The 15,396-nt window shown below is 48.6% G+C and overlaps 1 protein-coding gene across 6 annotated transcripts in view; it reads left to right on the forward strand.

The window, feature by feature from the left end:
• Positions 1–15,396, forward strand: part of TMEM181 (transmembrane protein 181) — a 100,587-nt gene that overhangs the window by 80,048 nt on the left and 5,143 nt on the right. For 5 of the 6 annotated variants that reach the window (XM_004044884.5, XM_055391003.2, XM_055391004.2 and 2 more), the window contains exons 11-15: positions 8,785–8,842; positions 10,340–10,442; positions 10,939–10,990; positions 13,505–13,587; positions 14,827–14,916. In XM_004044884.5, the coding sequence (XP_004044932.4) occupies positions 8,785–8,842; positions 10,340–10,442; positions 10,939–10,990; positions 13,505–13,587; positions 14,827–14,916 (386 nt within the window). The other variant, XR_010134085.1, reaches the window with a different exon arrangement.

Raw genomic sequence — 15,396 nt, forward strand, 5'->3', positions numbered from 1 at the left:
CTGACCCCCACCTCCCTCACGGACGGGGTGGCAGCCAGGCGGAGGGGCTCCTCACTTCTCAGACGGGGCGGTTGCCAGGCGGAGGGTCTCCTCACTTCTCAGACGGGGTGGCCGGGCAGAGACGCTCCTCACTTCCCAGACGGGGTGGCAGCCGGGCAGAGGCTGCAATCTCGGCACTTTGGGGGGCCAAGGCAGGCGGCTGGGAGGTGGAGGTTGTAGCGAGCCAAGATCTCGCCACTGCACTCCAGCCTAGGCACCATTGAGCACTGAGTTAATGAGACTCCGTCTGCAATCCTGGCACCTCGGGAGGCCGGGGCTGGCGGATCACTCGCGGTTAGGAGCTGGAGACCAGCCCGGCCAACACAGCGAAACCCCGTCTCCACCAAAAAAATACGAAAACCAGTCAGGTGTGGCGGCGCATGCCTGCAATCGCAGGCACTCGGCAGGCTGAGGCAGGAGAATCAGGCAGGGAGGTTGCAGTGAGCCGAGATGGCAGCAGCACAGTCCAGCTTCGGTTCGGCATGAGAGGGAGACCATGGAAAGAGAGGGAGAGGGTTTGGCATGAGAGGGAGACCATGGAAAGGGGAGAGGGAGAGGGAGAGAGGGTAAATTTGTTTAAGTTCTTTGTAGATTCTGGATATTAGCCCTTTATCAGATGAGTAGATTGCAGAAATTTTCTCCCATTCTGTAGGTTGCCTGTTCACTCTGATGGCAATTTCTTTTGCTGTGCAGAAGCTCTTTAGTTTAATTAGATCCCATATGTCTATTTTGGCTTTTGTTGCCATTGCTTTTGGTGTTTTAGTCATGATGTCCTTGCCCATGCCCATGTCCTGAATGGCATTGCCTAGGTTTTCTTCTAGGGTTTTTATGGTTTTAGGTCTAACATTTAACTCTTTAATCCATCTTGAATTAATTTTTGTATAGGGTGTAAGGAAGAGCTCCCATTTCAGCTTTCTACATATGGCTAGCCAGTTTTCCCAGCACCATTTATCAAATAGGGAATCCTTTCCCCATTTCTTGTTTTTGTCAGGTTTGTCAAAGATCAGATGGTTGTAGATGTGTGATATTATTTCTGAGGGCTCTGTTCTGTTCCCTTGTTCTACATCTCTGTTTTGTTACCAGTACCATGCTGTTTTGGTTACTGTAGCCTTGCAGTATAGTTTAAAGTCAGGTAGCATGATGCTCCAGCTTTGTTCTTTTTGCTTAGGATTGTCTTGGCAATGTGGGCTCTTTTTTGGCTCCATATAAATTTTAAAGTAGTTTTTTCCAATTCTGTGAAGAAAGTCCTTGGTAGCTTAATGTGGATGGCATTGAATCTATAAATTACCTTGGGCAGTATGGCCATTTTCATGATATTGATTCTTCCTATCCATGAGCATGGAATGTTCTTCCATTTGTTTGTGTCCTCTTTTATTTCGTTGAGCAGTGGTTTGTAGTTCTCCTTCAAGAGATCCTTCACATCCCTTGTAAGTTGGATTCCTAGGTATTTTATTCTCTTTGAAGCAATTACGAATTGGAGTTCACTCATGATTTGGCTGTTTGTCTGTTATTGGTGTATAGGAATGTTTGTGATTTTTGCACATTGATTTTGTATCCTGAGACTTTCCTAAAGTTGCTTATCAGCTTAAGGAGATTTTGGGCTGAGACGATGGGGTTTTCTAGATATACAATCATGTCAACTGCAAACAGGGACAATTTGACTTCCTTTTTTCCTAATTGAATACCCTTTATTTCTTTCTCCTGCCTGACTGCCCGGGCCAGAACTTCCAATAATATGTTGAATAGGAGTGGTGAGAGAGGGCATTCCTGTCTTGTGCCAGTTTTCAAAGGGAATGCTTCCAGTTTTTGCCCATTCAGTATGATATTGGCTGTGGGTTTGTCACAGATAGCTCTTATTATTTTGAGATACGTCCCATCAATACCTAGTTTATTGAGAGTTTTTAGCATGAAGCGCTGTTGAATTTTGTCAGAGGCCTTTTCTGCATCTATTGAGATAATCATGTGGTTTTTGTCTTTGGTTCTGTTTATATGCTGGATTACATTTATAGATTTGCGTATGTTGAACCAGCCTTGTATCCCAGGGATGAAGCCAACTTGATCGTGGTGGATAAGCTTTTTGATGTGCTGCTGGATTGCCAGTATTTTATTGAGGATTTTCACATCAATGTTCATCAGGGATATTGGTCTAAAATTCTCTTTTGTTGTGTCTCTGGCCAGGCTTTGGTGTCAGGATGATGCTGGCCTCATAAAATAAGTTAGTGAGGATTCCTTCTTTTTCTATTGATTGGAATAGTTTCAGAAAGAATAATACCAACTCCTCCCTGTACCTCTGGTAGAATTCGGCTGTGAATCCATCTGGTCCTGGACTTTTTTTCGTTGGTAAGCTATTAATTATTGCCTCAATTTCAGAGCCTGTTATTGGTCTATTAAGAGATTCAGCTTCTTCCTGGTTTCGTCTTGGGAGAGTGTATGTGTCCAGGAATTTATCTGTTTCTTCCAGATTTTCTAGTTTATTTGAGTAGAGGTGTTTATAGTATTCTCTGATGGTAGTTTGTATTTCTGTGGGTTCGGTGGTGATATCCCCTTTATCATTTTTTATTGCATCTATTTGGTTTTTCTCTCTTTTCTTCTTTATTAATCTTGCTAGCGGTCTATTTTGTTGATCTTTTCAAAAAACCAGCTCCTGGATTCATTGATTTTTTTTGAAGGGTTTTTTTGTGTCTCTATCTCCTTCAGTTCTGCTCTGATCTTAGTTATTTCTTGCCTTCGGCTAGCTTTTGAATGTGTTTGCTCTTGCTTCTCTAGTTCTTTTAATGGTGATGTTAGGGTGTCAATTTTAGATCTTTCCTGCTTTCTCTTGTGGGCATTTAGTGCTATAAATTTTCCTCTACACACTTCTTTAAATGTGTCCCAGAGATTCTGGTATGTTGTGTCTTTGTTCTCATTGGTTTCAAAGAACATCTTTATTTCTGCCTTCATTTCGTCATTTACCCAGTAGTCATTCAGGAGCAGGTTGTTCAGTTCCCATGTAGTTGTGAGGTTTTGAGTGAGTTTCTTAATCCTGAGTTCTAATTTGATTGCACTGTGGTCTGAGAGACAGTTTGTTATAATTTCTGTTCTTTTACATTTGCTGAGGAGTGCTTTACTTCCAACTACGTGGTCAGTTTTGGAATAAGTGTGATGTGGTGCTGAGAAGAATGTATATTCCGTTGATTAGGGGTGGAGAGTTCTGTAGATGTCTGTTAGACCCGCTTGGTGCAGAGCTGAGTTCAAGTCCTGGATATCCTTGTTAGCTTTCTGTCTTGTTGATCTGTCTAATGTTGACAGTGGGGTGTTAAAGTCTCCCATTATTATTGTGTGGAAGTCTAAGTCTCTTTGTAGGTCTCTAAGGACTTGCTTTATGAATCTGGTTGCTCCTATATTGGGTGCATATATATTTAGGATAGTTAGCTCTTCTTGTTGCATTGATCCCTTTACCATTATGTAATGGCCTTCTTTGTCTCTTTTGATCTTTGTTGGTTTAAAGTCTGTTTTATCAGAGACTAGGATTGCAACCCCTGTTTTTGTTGTTGTTGTTGTTGTTTTCCATTTGCTTGGTAGATATTCATCCATCCCTTTATTTTGAGCCTATGTGTGTCTCTGCATGTGAGATGGGTCTCCTGAATACATCATACTGATGGGTCTTGACTCTTTATCCAATTTGCCAGTCTGTGTCTTTTAATTGGGGCATTTAGCCCATTTACGTTTAAGGTTAATATTGTTATGTGTGAATTTGATCCTACCATTATGATATTAGCTGGTTATTTTGCTTGTTAGTTGATGCTGTTTCTTCCTAGCATTGATGGTCTTTACAGTTTGGCATGTTTTTGCAGTGGCTGGTACCGCTGTTCCTTTCCATGTTTAGTGCTTCCTTCAGGAGCTCTTGTAAGGCAGGCCTGGTGGTGACAAAAATCTCTCAGCATTTGCTGTCTGTAAAGGATTTTATTTCTCCTTCACTTATGAAGCTTAGTTTGGCTTGATACGAAATTCTGGGTTGAAAATTCTTTTCTTTAAGAATGTTGAATATTGGCCCCCACTCTTTTGGCTTGTAGAGTTTCTGCTGAGAGATCAGCTGTTATTCTGATGGGCTTCCCTTTGTGAGTAACCTGACCTTTCTCTCTGGCTGGCCTTAACATTTTTTCGTTCGTTTCAACCTTGGTGAATCTGACAATTACGTGTCTTGGGGTTGCTCTTCTCAAGGAGTATCTTTGTGGCGTTCTCTGTATTTCCTGAATTTGAATGTTGGCCTGCCTTGCTAGTTGGGGAAGTTCTCCTGGGGGATAATATCCTGAAGAGTGTTTTCCAACTTGGTTCCATTCTCTCTGTCACTTTCAGATACAACAATCAAACATAGATTTGGTCTTTTCACATAGTCCCATATTTCTTGGAGGCTTTGTTCGTTTCTTTTTACTCTTTTTTCTCTGAACTTCTCTTCTTGCTTCATTTCATTCATTTGATCTTCAGTCACTGATACCCTTTCTTCCACTTGATCGAATCGGCTACTGAAGCTTGTGCATGCGTCACGTAGTTCTTATGCCATGGTTTTCAGCTCCATCAGGTCGTTTAAGGTCTTCTCTGTGCTGTTTATTCTAGTTAGCCATTCGTCTAATCTTTTTTCAAGGTTTTTAGCTTCTTGGCGATGGGTTCGAACATCCTCCTTTAGCTCGGAGAAGTTGGTTATTACCGATCTTCTGAAGCCTACTTCTGTCAACTCGTCAAAGTCATTCAGAGGAAGGAGTTTTGGAGGAAGGAGAGACCTAGGGAGGGTTTTTTGTTTTGTTTTTGTAAGAGAAGGATGTTGGCCAGGCGCGGTGGCTCATGCCTATAATCCCGGCACTTTGGGAGGCCAGTGCAGGCCGATCATGAGGTTAGGAGATTGAGACCATCCTGGCCAACATGGTGAAATGCCGTCTGTACTAAAATACAAAAAATTAGTCAGGCGTGGTGGTACACACCTGTAGTCCCAGCTACTTGGGAGGCTGAGGCAGGAGAATTACTTGCACCTGGGAGGCAGAGGTTGCAGTGAGCTGAGATTGCGCCACTGCACTCCAGCCTGGCGACACAGCAAGACTCCGTCTCAAAAAAAAAAAAAAAAAAAAAAGAGGATGTCATGAGGGGTGCAAGGTTGACATAGAGAGGGTAGAGGAAAGCCTGAGTATAGGGAACCTCTTGCCATTTGCCATTCCTGGTGATAAAATTGTCAAGGTCCCTGAGAATCTGAAAGTTAAAGGGTGCTGTTCTCAGGCGATTGGCTGTTACTATCTTGCTTGTATTGGGACCAGGCCATATTGCAATAAAAAACTAAACACTTTGGCTTTAGGCGTCCCTGTGAGCCAAGTTTGGCGAGGTTGTGAAGGAGACAGCCCAGAGGGGAGGCGTGGGAATGTGGGATGGTTTGGCACCATGTGGGCTGGTGAGAGGAGGCCCAGGGGGTCTATTTTTATTAGGCATCCCCAGACAAGAGACCTGGAATCTTCTTTCCAAAGAGGACAGTTAAGCTGAGAAGAAACTGGGCGCCCCCAAGATGTCCTCTAGCTTAGTCCCACTGGCCCCCTGAGGACTGGGACGGCAGACCGAACTTTCTCAGGTACCACGAGAAAGCCAGGAGAAGGCAGATCTTACCAGTCAGCTGAATTAGTGTCTGATGTTGGATGTTCCAGTTGGAATCAGCAAAGGGCCTCCCGAACCAGCATGCGCGAGGAAGAGAGAGGGAGAGGGAGAGAGAAAGAAGAGGGAGAAAGAGGGAGCGAGGGTTAGGGAGCGAAATACCCATCGCTGGTGGTTGGAGGTGGATTCCTGAGACCTGAGGGTTTTGAGAGCCCACTGGGGAGTAGCCCCCGCCCGAGCCTCGCAGTCCCCTTCAGATTAGTTGTCCTCGCACAAATTGCTGGAAAAGTGAAGTGAGAGAAAAGATGGGGTGCATCGCCAGAGACTCTCAGGATCCAGGAGTTAACTCGGGACAAGCCGCTGCTGCCCACTGCTTCCTGGGTTGCAAGAGAGCCTCTGTCCCCAACATCTGTCCCAGGTTTCAGCACCAAATGTAAGTGTTAAAGAGAAAAGAAACGCGAAAAGCAGCTCAACAGTCAAAAATAGGTTTATTTTGGACAATAAACCTGAGAGGGCCTTCTGGCCAAGTTAGGTCAGAGGCATTCTCTTACAGGCTAAGAGTATTTAAGCGTTCAGGGTGGGAGAGCTTATCACAGGCTCGAAATGTTTCTGTGTGTCTCTTTGTCTTGCTTATCTGGGAGGGAGAGTTTTGTGTCTGTTCCCATACATCTTCCTGCAGCTGCAGGCATAGCCCCCACGTCTGCTTTTAGCTTTCCTATCTTGGTGCACCTAAAGGGAAACGAATGTGCTTATTAGGACACACTGTTCTACTGGGGCCCATGGTATGAGTGTGAAGTTTGGTGCTTACCCAAGAGACTTCCCCTCTCTGTCTGTGCCCAGCTGTGTTATCTGTGTTTTACTATCTGCTCTTTCTGGCTGCTGCTTGTTAGAATCTCGAGAAGTGATTTCCTTAAAATGCAGGAGGTTAGAAAGGGAGCTGGCACTGAAAATGGCAGTGTTTGTCCAAGATGAAGGTGCTTCTGCTCTGTCAAGGAGGAGTAGTTACTTCTGCGGCAGGATGAGCCCCAGGGTAACCTCGGCGAAGCAAGCCACATCATCATCCTGGGTTTTCAGGCGCTTGGGGCTACCAGCCTGTCCTGAACCCAACACAGAGCTCTGAGCTGGCCAGCTGAGGGGGCCACATCACCGGACTCCGGAGGCAGCTGCGCTTGCTGGGACACCTTCCCACATGCTGCTCCGATGGTACCTGACCTTGTGCCAATCCAGCACCATGGACCCCCTTCCCTCTTCCTCCCACTGCCCATCACAGTTCTCACAGTTTCAGAGATGCCAGCGTGCTTCGGAGAAGTCAGAATGATCCGATATTTACTAAAGGCTTTGGTTTGGCTTCCAAGCTCAGTGTGCTTCTGAGATCACCAAGCGCTTCTGTCTGTGCAGGCCACTTCACAGATGCCTAACTGCTTCAGGGGCTACAGAGCACTTTGATTACTTTGCAATACAAAGTCCAGAGCTGTCAAAGCGCTTCCGAAGACCACAAAGGGCTTTAAGGTCCACACATGGCTGCTGGACCCATGGGCTCCCGCAGCTCGCCCACCTGCCCTGGGCTGGAAGGGGCCCAAGCGCCCCTCAGAGCCAGCCGCACCCCTGAAGGCTACCTCCGGACAGCCCACCTGGCTGCCGAGGCCCAGACACCCGCCCTGCCTGCCCCGTTGGGCCGCCCACACTGTTCTGCCCGGCCCGACCTCTGCCCAAGATGACACCACTCTGACCTCCCCAGCGCCTGCCCTCTGGTATGTTTTTCTCTATACATACGTACCTATGATAAAGAATATTTGTTAGGCTAATAATAACCAATAAAATAGAAAAACTATAACAATATATTATAATAAAAGTTATGTGACGTGCTCTCTCTTTTTCAAAATATCCTGTATTCTTATGATGATGATGTGAGATGCCCCAGTCCCTGCGTGTGGGATAGGTGAGGGGAATGGTGTAGGCATCGTGACATAGGGCTAGGCTGCTCCTGAGCTTCCTGTGATATGTCGGGAGGGTCACGCAGCCATGACAGTGTCGGTGGTTGTGTGTCAGGAGCAGATGATGTGGCCGACTGACGGGCGAGCCACGTTTGCAGCCGGGGTACACAGGACAAAGGGGTGGCACACGTCCCTGGGGGGATGGTGCAGGATGTCATCGTGCTATCAGATTGGCATGCAATTTAAAACTTAGGGAGTGCTTTTTTTTGGAATGTCCCATTTAACGTTTTCTGACTGCAGCTGATCTCAGTTAACTGAAACTGCAGAAAGTGAAACCATGGGTAAGTGGGGACAGCTGTATGACTTGAACTGACACATTCGTTTTTGCTTAAATGAGTTGTGGAGAATCCACGATTCTACTGGTCTATGATGAAAGATGAAAAAGACCACGTCCTTTTCGATTTCTCCTTTAGAGAGCGGAGACCTTGTTGTAGGAGTGAATCTTGGGTGGCTCCTGGCTTTCCACTGTCCACCGATGCTCTGCTGTGTCCACACACTTTCAAGCCCTATGCCCGCTCCCACGCTTGCTCTTTATGAGTGCTTTTGTCCTGTAAAATGGCCCCACAGCAGAAGCCTAGTGTGGTAGCAGCCTGGTTCACATGAATAGGACTTTCACGGAGTAGCTCCGTTTCCAGGTGTGACTTCGGAGCCCAGCATGCCTAGTGTCATGCCACAGTGACCCAAGTGAGTCACCCCGTCTGCTCCAGTCCCCTGTCCCCAATTCCCTGTCATCTCAGCCACCCATTTTCATTTTGAAAATCAATCTCATGGAAGTTTCTATTTGCTTTTATTGCTTTCTTTGTTTACTTGTCTATTTCCTAGTACTCATATGTGCCATTAAAAAGGTGACTGGAAAAACAGCTTTTAAAACTGCAAGAGAAATAGTGTATAGGGTTTTGTGTAATAAAAAATACTGCAACTTTCCAATACTGATAAATGTGGACCCTTGGTAGGATTGTATAGTTTTTTCATGTGAAATATGAAATTCAGGATTTCTCATAAATTTAGGATTGCTTTGTAAAAATCCTTCACTGTTGGTAAGTAGTTTATATTAATAAGTAAAAAAAAAGTCAATAAGAAAACATGTAAAATAAAAAGTAAAGGTAGTTATTAATCTATAATTATTTATAATGTCAATTTTTAGAGTTAACGAATTACATGATCCAATGTACCAGTATCGAGTTGACACCGGAAATTTTCAGGTAAAGATTGTTAATGAAGCCTGCAATTTTTCTTCTTAATGCTGTTTTGTAAAATTACTGAATTTTGTGACTTAAATTGTTCTGTTGAGCTTTTTGCTAACTGACTACTTGGGAAGGACTACATAGAAAGTTCAAGGGTGGAAGATTTGGGGAAAAATTTTTTTTTTTTTTTGAGATGGAGTCTTGCTCTGTTACCCAGGCTGGAGTGCAGTGGTGCAATCTCAGCTTACTGCAGCCTCCGCCTCCTGGGTTCAAGTGGTTCTCCTGCCTCAGCCTTCTGAGTAACTGGGACGATAGGCGTGCGCCACCACACCTGGGTAATTTCTGTATTTTTAGTAGAGATGGGGGTTTCACTATATTGGCCAGACTGGTCTCAAACTCCTGATCTCAAGTGATCTACCCATCTCGGCCTCCCAAAGTGCTGGGATTACAGGCGTGAGCCACTGTACCCGGCAGAAAAGCTCTTTAAAACAATGTTTTTACTCCCAGTCTTTGGTTTGTGGCTGACGCAGTTTGAGGCCCTGTCACTGTGGTTCTGGTCGGCTGCTCTTCCCTTCCCAGTCAGGTGTCGGGGAGAACCAGCCATGTGGGCTGTGGAACAGACCCCAGGGCCCACGTCTATTGCTGAAGGAGACACCGGAGAGCAGAGCCTTCTCAGTGCTAAACACGCTGGTCTAGTCCAGTCCCTTTGCTTTACGTAAGGTCCCAGCTAAAGTCACTTAGGTGCTTTTGAGAAAAATGATCCCGATTCCTGCTGTGCTGTCCTGTGCTCTGAGCCTTGACTGTAAGAGGGGAGCTCTGGCGCTGAGAGGACAGGAAAGGGCTGGGGGGATGGCGTGGGCCGGAGCCATCGAGGAGCGGGGACTGCATCTAAAGACACTGGCCACCCCGCGGCCTGGCCCTTGTCAGAACCCACGGGCCTGCCCTCCCCATCACAGCTCCATCTTCAGAAAAGGGCTTTGGCTTGCTGTGACATTACAGAATTGTGCACTTTTAGACCTTAGGTCCTGTAGGCATTTAATTCAAGCCCCTCGTGTCACAGATAAGAAAACAGAGGTCCGGAATGGTTGATGGTTAAGACGGCGCGTGGATTCCCAGGGCCTAGCCTGGGTCCTTTCTTGGACACCTGCCACCTTCCCACATGCAGGGGCGGGGTGGGGAGTCAGCCCCTCGCCCCCATGGGTGAGAGAGACAGATAGTGGCCACTGCAGTCTGAGCACCCACTGTGCCTGGACAGGTCCCTGGTGGGACGGGTTTGGGCTCTGCTCCGCTGATTTGCAAGGCCTGGGGTGTCGTCCACCTCAGGGGAGCTGCCTGTGCTCGCAGCGGGATTGAGCAGATGGTCCCGGGTGGGAGCCCATTGTTCTGCTTCCTGGAGGGACCTTCAGGATTTAAGTCCCTTCTAAAAACCTGTGGCTTTCCTGCCTGTGGTGCTGCGGGGAGGAGAAGGTCACAGAGGCCCTGTTCTGACTCAAGTGCTGCCTTGTGTCCTCCTAGGGAATGAAGATCTTCTTCATGGTGGTGGCAGCGGTGTACGTTCTGTACCTCTTGTTCTTGATAGTGCGGGCATGTTCCGAGCTACGTCACATGCCTTATGTGGGTAAGTGCTCCTTTAAGAATCGGTGCAGGGGTGGCTTGGGAGTGACTCAGGTGGGGGAAGAAGTGGTTGGAGTCTCCCAAGCCAGGGGCCTTCCTTGAGGGCCCAGGGACTGGTCCATTCCCACAGGCTGGGGACCAGGGCACATGGTCCCCGGGAGCCACAACAGGCCTTACAGGTTACTCTGGCATTTGGGAGCATCAGAGTGGCCTGGGTCCTGCGGGACTGTACCCTGCAGAGCAGGGCGAGTCACCCTGAGCTTGCGGGATCCTTTCCTGAATCTGTCCCCACCAGAGGATGTTGGCTGTGGCCTCCCTGGACACCATCCTGGCCCTGGGAAGGGACCAACGTTCTCCTAGGCTGCTGGTGACTCCGGCTGAGTCTGGAGGGAGGAGCATTTGTCCAAAGAGCTTTGCTTAATTTTTGTTTTTTATTTTTCAAAATAAAATGCAAGTGGAATTTACTTCCAGAGTTGTTAATGAGTTTCTTTCTTTTTCAGATCTCAGGTTGAAATTTTTGACTGCATTGACTTTCGTAGTACTTGTCATTAGGTAAGAAAACCTTATTTCTTGAAAACAGCAAAACGGAATTTTTCTTTTACTGTCAGGAATATCTGTTGCCTCCTTTTGTGGAGTGGATTTCGGGGTACTTCTAGCCCAGTAGACTCATGAGGTTAGAGGGCCTCCCACCAAGGCTGGGCAGCCGAGAGCAGCCGTCAGCCTGGAGAGCATGTTTTTGTTGTAAGCGGCCGAGGACTGGAGCACGTTCACTTGCACACTCGGCCTGCGCTGGGCATGTTCTGTCCTTGCTGTGCCACCTGCTATGTGTGCAGCGTGCAGTCACCAGCTGGATGTAGGGGCACTGGGGACCTCGGGATCCTTGGGGTGCCCCAGGGACAGGACTCTAAGCGAGTTAGGACAGCAAACACCCTTGAGCAGCATGCTCCGTTGCTGCCACTGGGGGAGATGGGAGGTGAAGTGGGCTTGGTCGTGTTGTGTCAGGGAGTGGGGTCAGCCTGAGGTCTCCCAGGGCAGGCTCAGCCTGGCCTGAGCGCCCCGGACCTCCCTGGGGACCGGTGCTGGCCAGTTGGTAGAGCAACAGAGCGGTCTGGGAAGTTGTTGATTTGAATCGATTCCAGGTAATTGCTTGGTGGTTTATGGTTTGTCTGTTTCTCCTAAAATCAGAATCCAGAGGAGGAAAAAATCTAGCTGCTGCTTGCCTTTTTAGGTTGTTTGGATGGCAAATAAGCGGATGTTGGCCCTTTTCCTTTATAGGAGTGACAAGGGGCCTCTGGGAGGTCAACCCTTGTCCAAGCTTTCCAGGTGGGCTCTGGGAGTCCCCACCTTGTGGAGGGCGAGGACTGAGATAGGCATCCAAGGTCGTCCACCACCACTAGGAGTGTGAACTCAGCTCAGACTTGGACTTGAACTCAAATTTCATTCAGCATCAAAATTCACTCAATAATGCTGCATGTGTGTTGTATTAGTCTCTGTTCAGTGCTAGGTGTGCACGTTGTCTCTGTGACGTCTCATATACATGGCCATACAACCTCACAACCTCACATAGAGGCTCACTCACACAACCTCACTTATGCCTTCACTCACAACTGACCCACCCTCACACACTCACACCTTCACACACACCCTCATTTTCACACATCCTCACACCCTTACAGCCTCTCACTCTCACACATCCTTACACACACCCTCATTCTCACACCCTCACACCTTCACTGACACATCCTCACCCTCATTTTCACCCTCACACCCTCACACACACCCTTGCTCGCACACCTTACACCCTCACTGTCACACATCCTCACACACACCCTCACTCTCACACCCTTACACCTTCACTCACACACCCTCACCCTCAAACTACCTAGTCCCCAAGTTGGGAGCTACTGTCTACTTCTGGTGGCCTCCGTCTCGGAAGTTGCCCTGCCACGTGATCTCTCTTCACATGGATGTTAGGGGACTCATTTATCCTACAAATAGTTACTGAGTGCCTGTCCTGGCAGACAGGCTTCTCTCTGTCACGGGATTTATGTTCACACAGAGAGAGACGAGTGGCAAACAACTAAATACATTCCCCCTGCGTGCCATGCTGCAGACGAAACAAGGAGACGTGACTTACAGAGGGGAAGGGTCCACTTTAGATGAGTGGTTTGGGGACGTGTCTCTTGGAGAGGCGACATTTGGCTGAGGACCTGAGGAGGAGCCCTGAAAGCTGTGGGGTGGCTGCCCCAGGCCGCAGAACAGGGCACCGGCAGCCTGGGTGGGCATCAGCATAGCGAGGTGGAGAGACAGCTGCGTCGCTGGAGGCCAGCGTGGCTGGAGATGAGCAGGCGTGGGCACGGCAGGAGGCAGAGCGAGCTCTTGAGTCCAGTTTCCATTCTGTGCTGGGAGACCGCCAGAGGGCCTTGAGCTGGGAGGTGAAAGGGTCTGGTGCACATGTTAATAAAGCCTTCTGGCTGAGGGTGGCATGTGGGAGGTGAGGTGGAAGGCAGGTGGGGGAGGAGCCTGTGGACCTGTGTCCCGAGGCCTCTGTTGTCATCTGTCACCGGCTGGGAGTCTGAACCAAAGATGTTGCCTTCGCTGCTGTGCAAAGTCACTGGAACTGACCGGGGAGGCGTCCCTGTGTCTGAAAGGGGAGCTGTGACGAAGGAGAAGCAGGTTTCCCTCGGGAGAGGGGCTCTGTCACAGGAGATGGTCTTGAAAACCTGAGTTACAAAAGCAAGAGCAGGGAGGAAATGTGCCAAGGGGGCTTCAAGGCCCCGAGTAGGGAGAGTGTGATGGGGCCCGCAGCAGGGTTCATCCTGTCCCTGCAGCTGGCTGGTGGGTCTAGCCCGCCTAGATCCGAGACCAAAAAACCAGAAGCAGGGGCTGTCTGTGTGTGTGCATGTGTGCATCTGTGCGTGCATCTGTGCACGTGTGTGGAAGTTCCCATGCAGAAATCATAGTGTACAGACGGAAAGCTTAAATGGGGTGAATAGAGAATTCTCTGAAGCTAGTGCCGTTTTCGTGCATGTTTACATAATGTCTCTGCTCCTCTGTCTCGTTCAGCATCGCCATCCTTTATTTGAGATTTGGAGCGCAAGTACTACAAGACAATTTTGTAGCAGAGCTGTCAACTCACTACCAGAATTATATCCTTTTCACTGGAGGGCCCTGGCTGCAGGAGGCCTGCTTAGCATTGCAGCAGTTAGTGGCTCAGATTTGCCCCTCTCAAGAGGAGACAGGTCAGCTCCTCGTGCCCTGTTCTCCGGAGGCCTCGTCTCTGCTGTGAGGTGTCTCAGTTGGCCCCGCTGCAGCCGTGGGAAGGGGCAGCCTGTCCCTCCTCTGTACGCAGGAAGCTTGGCTCAGTAGTTGCCCCAGGTCAGGTTTCGGGTGGCAGAGCCCGGCTCCAAACCCAGAGAGGCTGGCGCTCTGGAGCGTGCCCACGCCACGCTGCTTTCCACCCAGAGGGGCAGGTGCCGTGAGGTAAATGAGGTGCAGTTGCCTCTCCACACCGCGGGGCTCCAAGCCCCTACTGCCCTCCAGCAGAGCACTGCGGGGTGGCTGAGGGCTGCCGTGAGCCTCCTGTCTCCCCCCGGGATATCTCTCCCATCATCACTGAGATGTATCCAAGGGTATGACAGTCGTGGCAGGTTGAGCCTGTGTCTGTAGGGAAGAGCTCAGAAAATACTGGGACCCCCTTCGATTCCCGCTGTGCCCGAGGCCAGTGGCGCAGGGCTGTTGCCTCCCGGGAGCCCTGGCCTCGCCCAGAAGTCGGAGAGGTTAGGTATGTGCTTTCCACTCTTTGTTGGGGACACTTCAAGAGTTAATCCTTTAAATCCTGGGTTCTTTCTTTGGGATTTCTTACGTTCCAGTTAATGCATGAATTAATATACGATTTTTTCAAATTTTCGTGACTGAATTTCACGCTAAGCTTTTATCTGATTTTCATAGGGGTCTGTAATCCAGAAATGTTCAGAGCAATTGGTTTGAGAGTTTGTTTCTAATTCTTTATTTCATTATTGTGTCTAGAGACCTTGATTCACCGTATGCCCGTGGCCTTCCTGCCCTTTTCATGTAACTTGATCTCTTCTGGCCCTGCCCTCGGTGCTGGTGACAGGAGCGCCACCAGATGGCTCAGTGGGTCCAGGTTTCCACTGATGTGAGAGGCCATAGTTCACCTGTTATTTACTGTGACCTCGAAGAGTGCTTGTGACCCCTGGCTGTGGGCTTGAACTGTGGAGTCCTGATGTCTGGGTAATGGACCCCCGGGCAGTGGCAGGTGCTTGGCACTAGAAGGGGCTGCTGATGGTGGGAGGAGTGGTCGGGCTGTAGGCAGAGCCTCTGACTGATGTGTCCAGATGCCGCGTTCCTTCCCTTGACAGCACCACCAGCCGAGTTCTTATCTTTCTATGGCCTGTTGAACTTCTATCTCTACACCTTGGCCTTTGTATATTCTCCATCGAAGAATGCCCTCTATGGTAAGCCACCCTGGGGTCTGGACTGCTGGCCAGGTAGCGGGCACAGGGGCCTGTGTTCATCCACGACCCACTTCCCGGGTTTCCCATTCATGTGGGCGCTGTGATTCCCAGTGACTTCTCTTGGCAGAGAGACAGTGAGTTGAAATGTCGAGCTCTGAGGTGAGTTGGGGCCCAGCATATGTAGAACGTGCGTTGTGTCATTCCCACAGAGTTGACACACTCATTTTATTAGTGTCAGTCCCCAGCTTTTGCTGTTCAGTTTGGGATTTTTTGACTTTACAGTGGTGCAAAAAGCAATGCACATTCAGGAGAAATCACACTTTGAATACCCAAACAACCATTCTGTTTTTCACTTTCAGTACAGTATTCAGTAAATTCATGAGAGAGTCAACATTTATTACAAAACAGGCTTTGATCCTTTGATCCCAGCACTTCTGGAGGCCAAGGCGGGAGGATTGTTTGAGGCTGGGAGTTTGAAAC

This window comes from Gorilla gorilla, chromosome 5 (genome assembly GCF_029281585.2).
Source record: "Gorilla gorilla gorilla isolate KB3781 chromosome 5, NHGRI_mGorGor1-v2.1_pri, whole genome shotgun sequence".
Taxonomy (NCBI): Eukaryota; Metazoa; Chordata; class Mammalia; order Primates; family Hominidae; genus Gorilla; species Gorilla gorilla.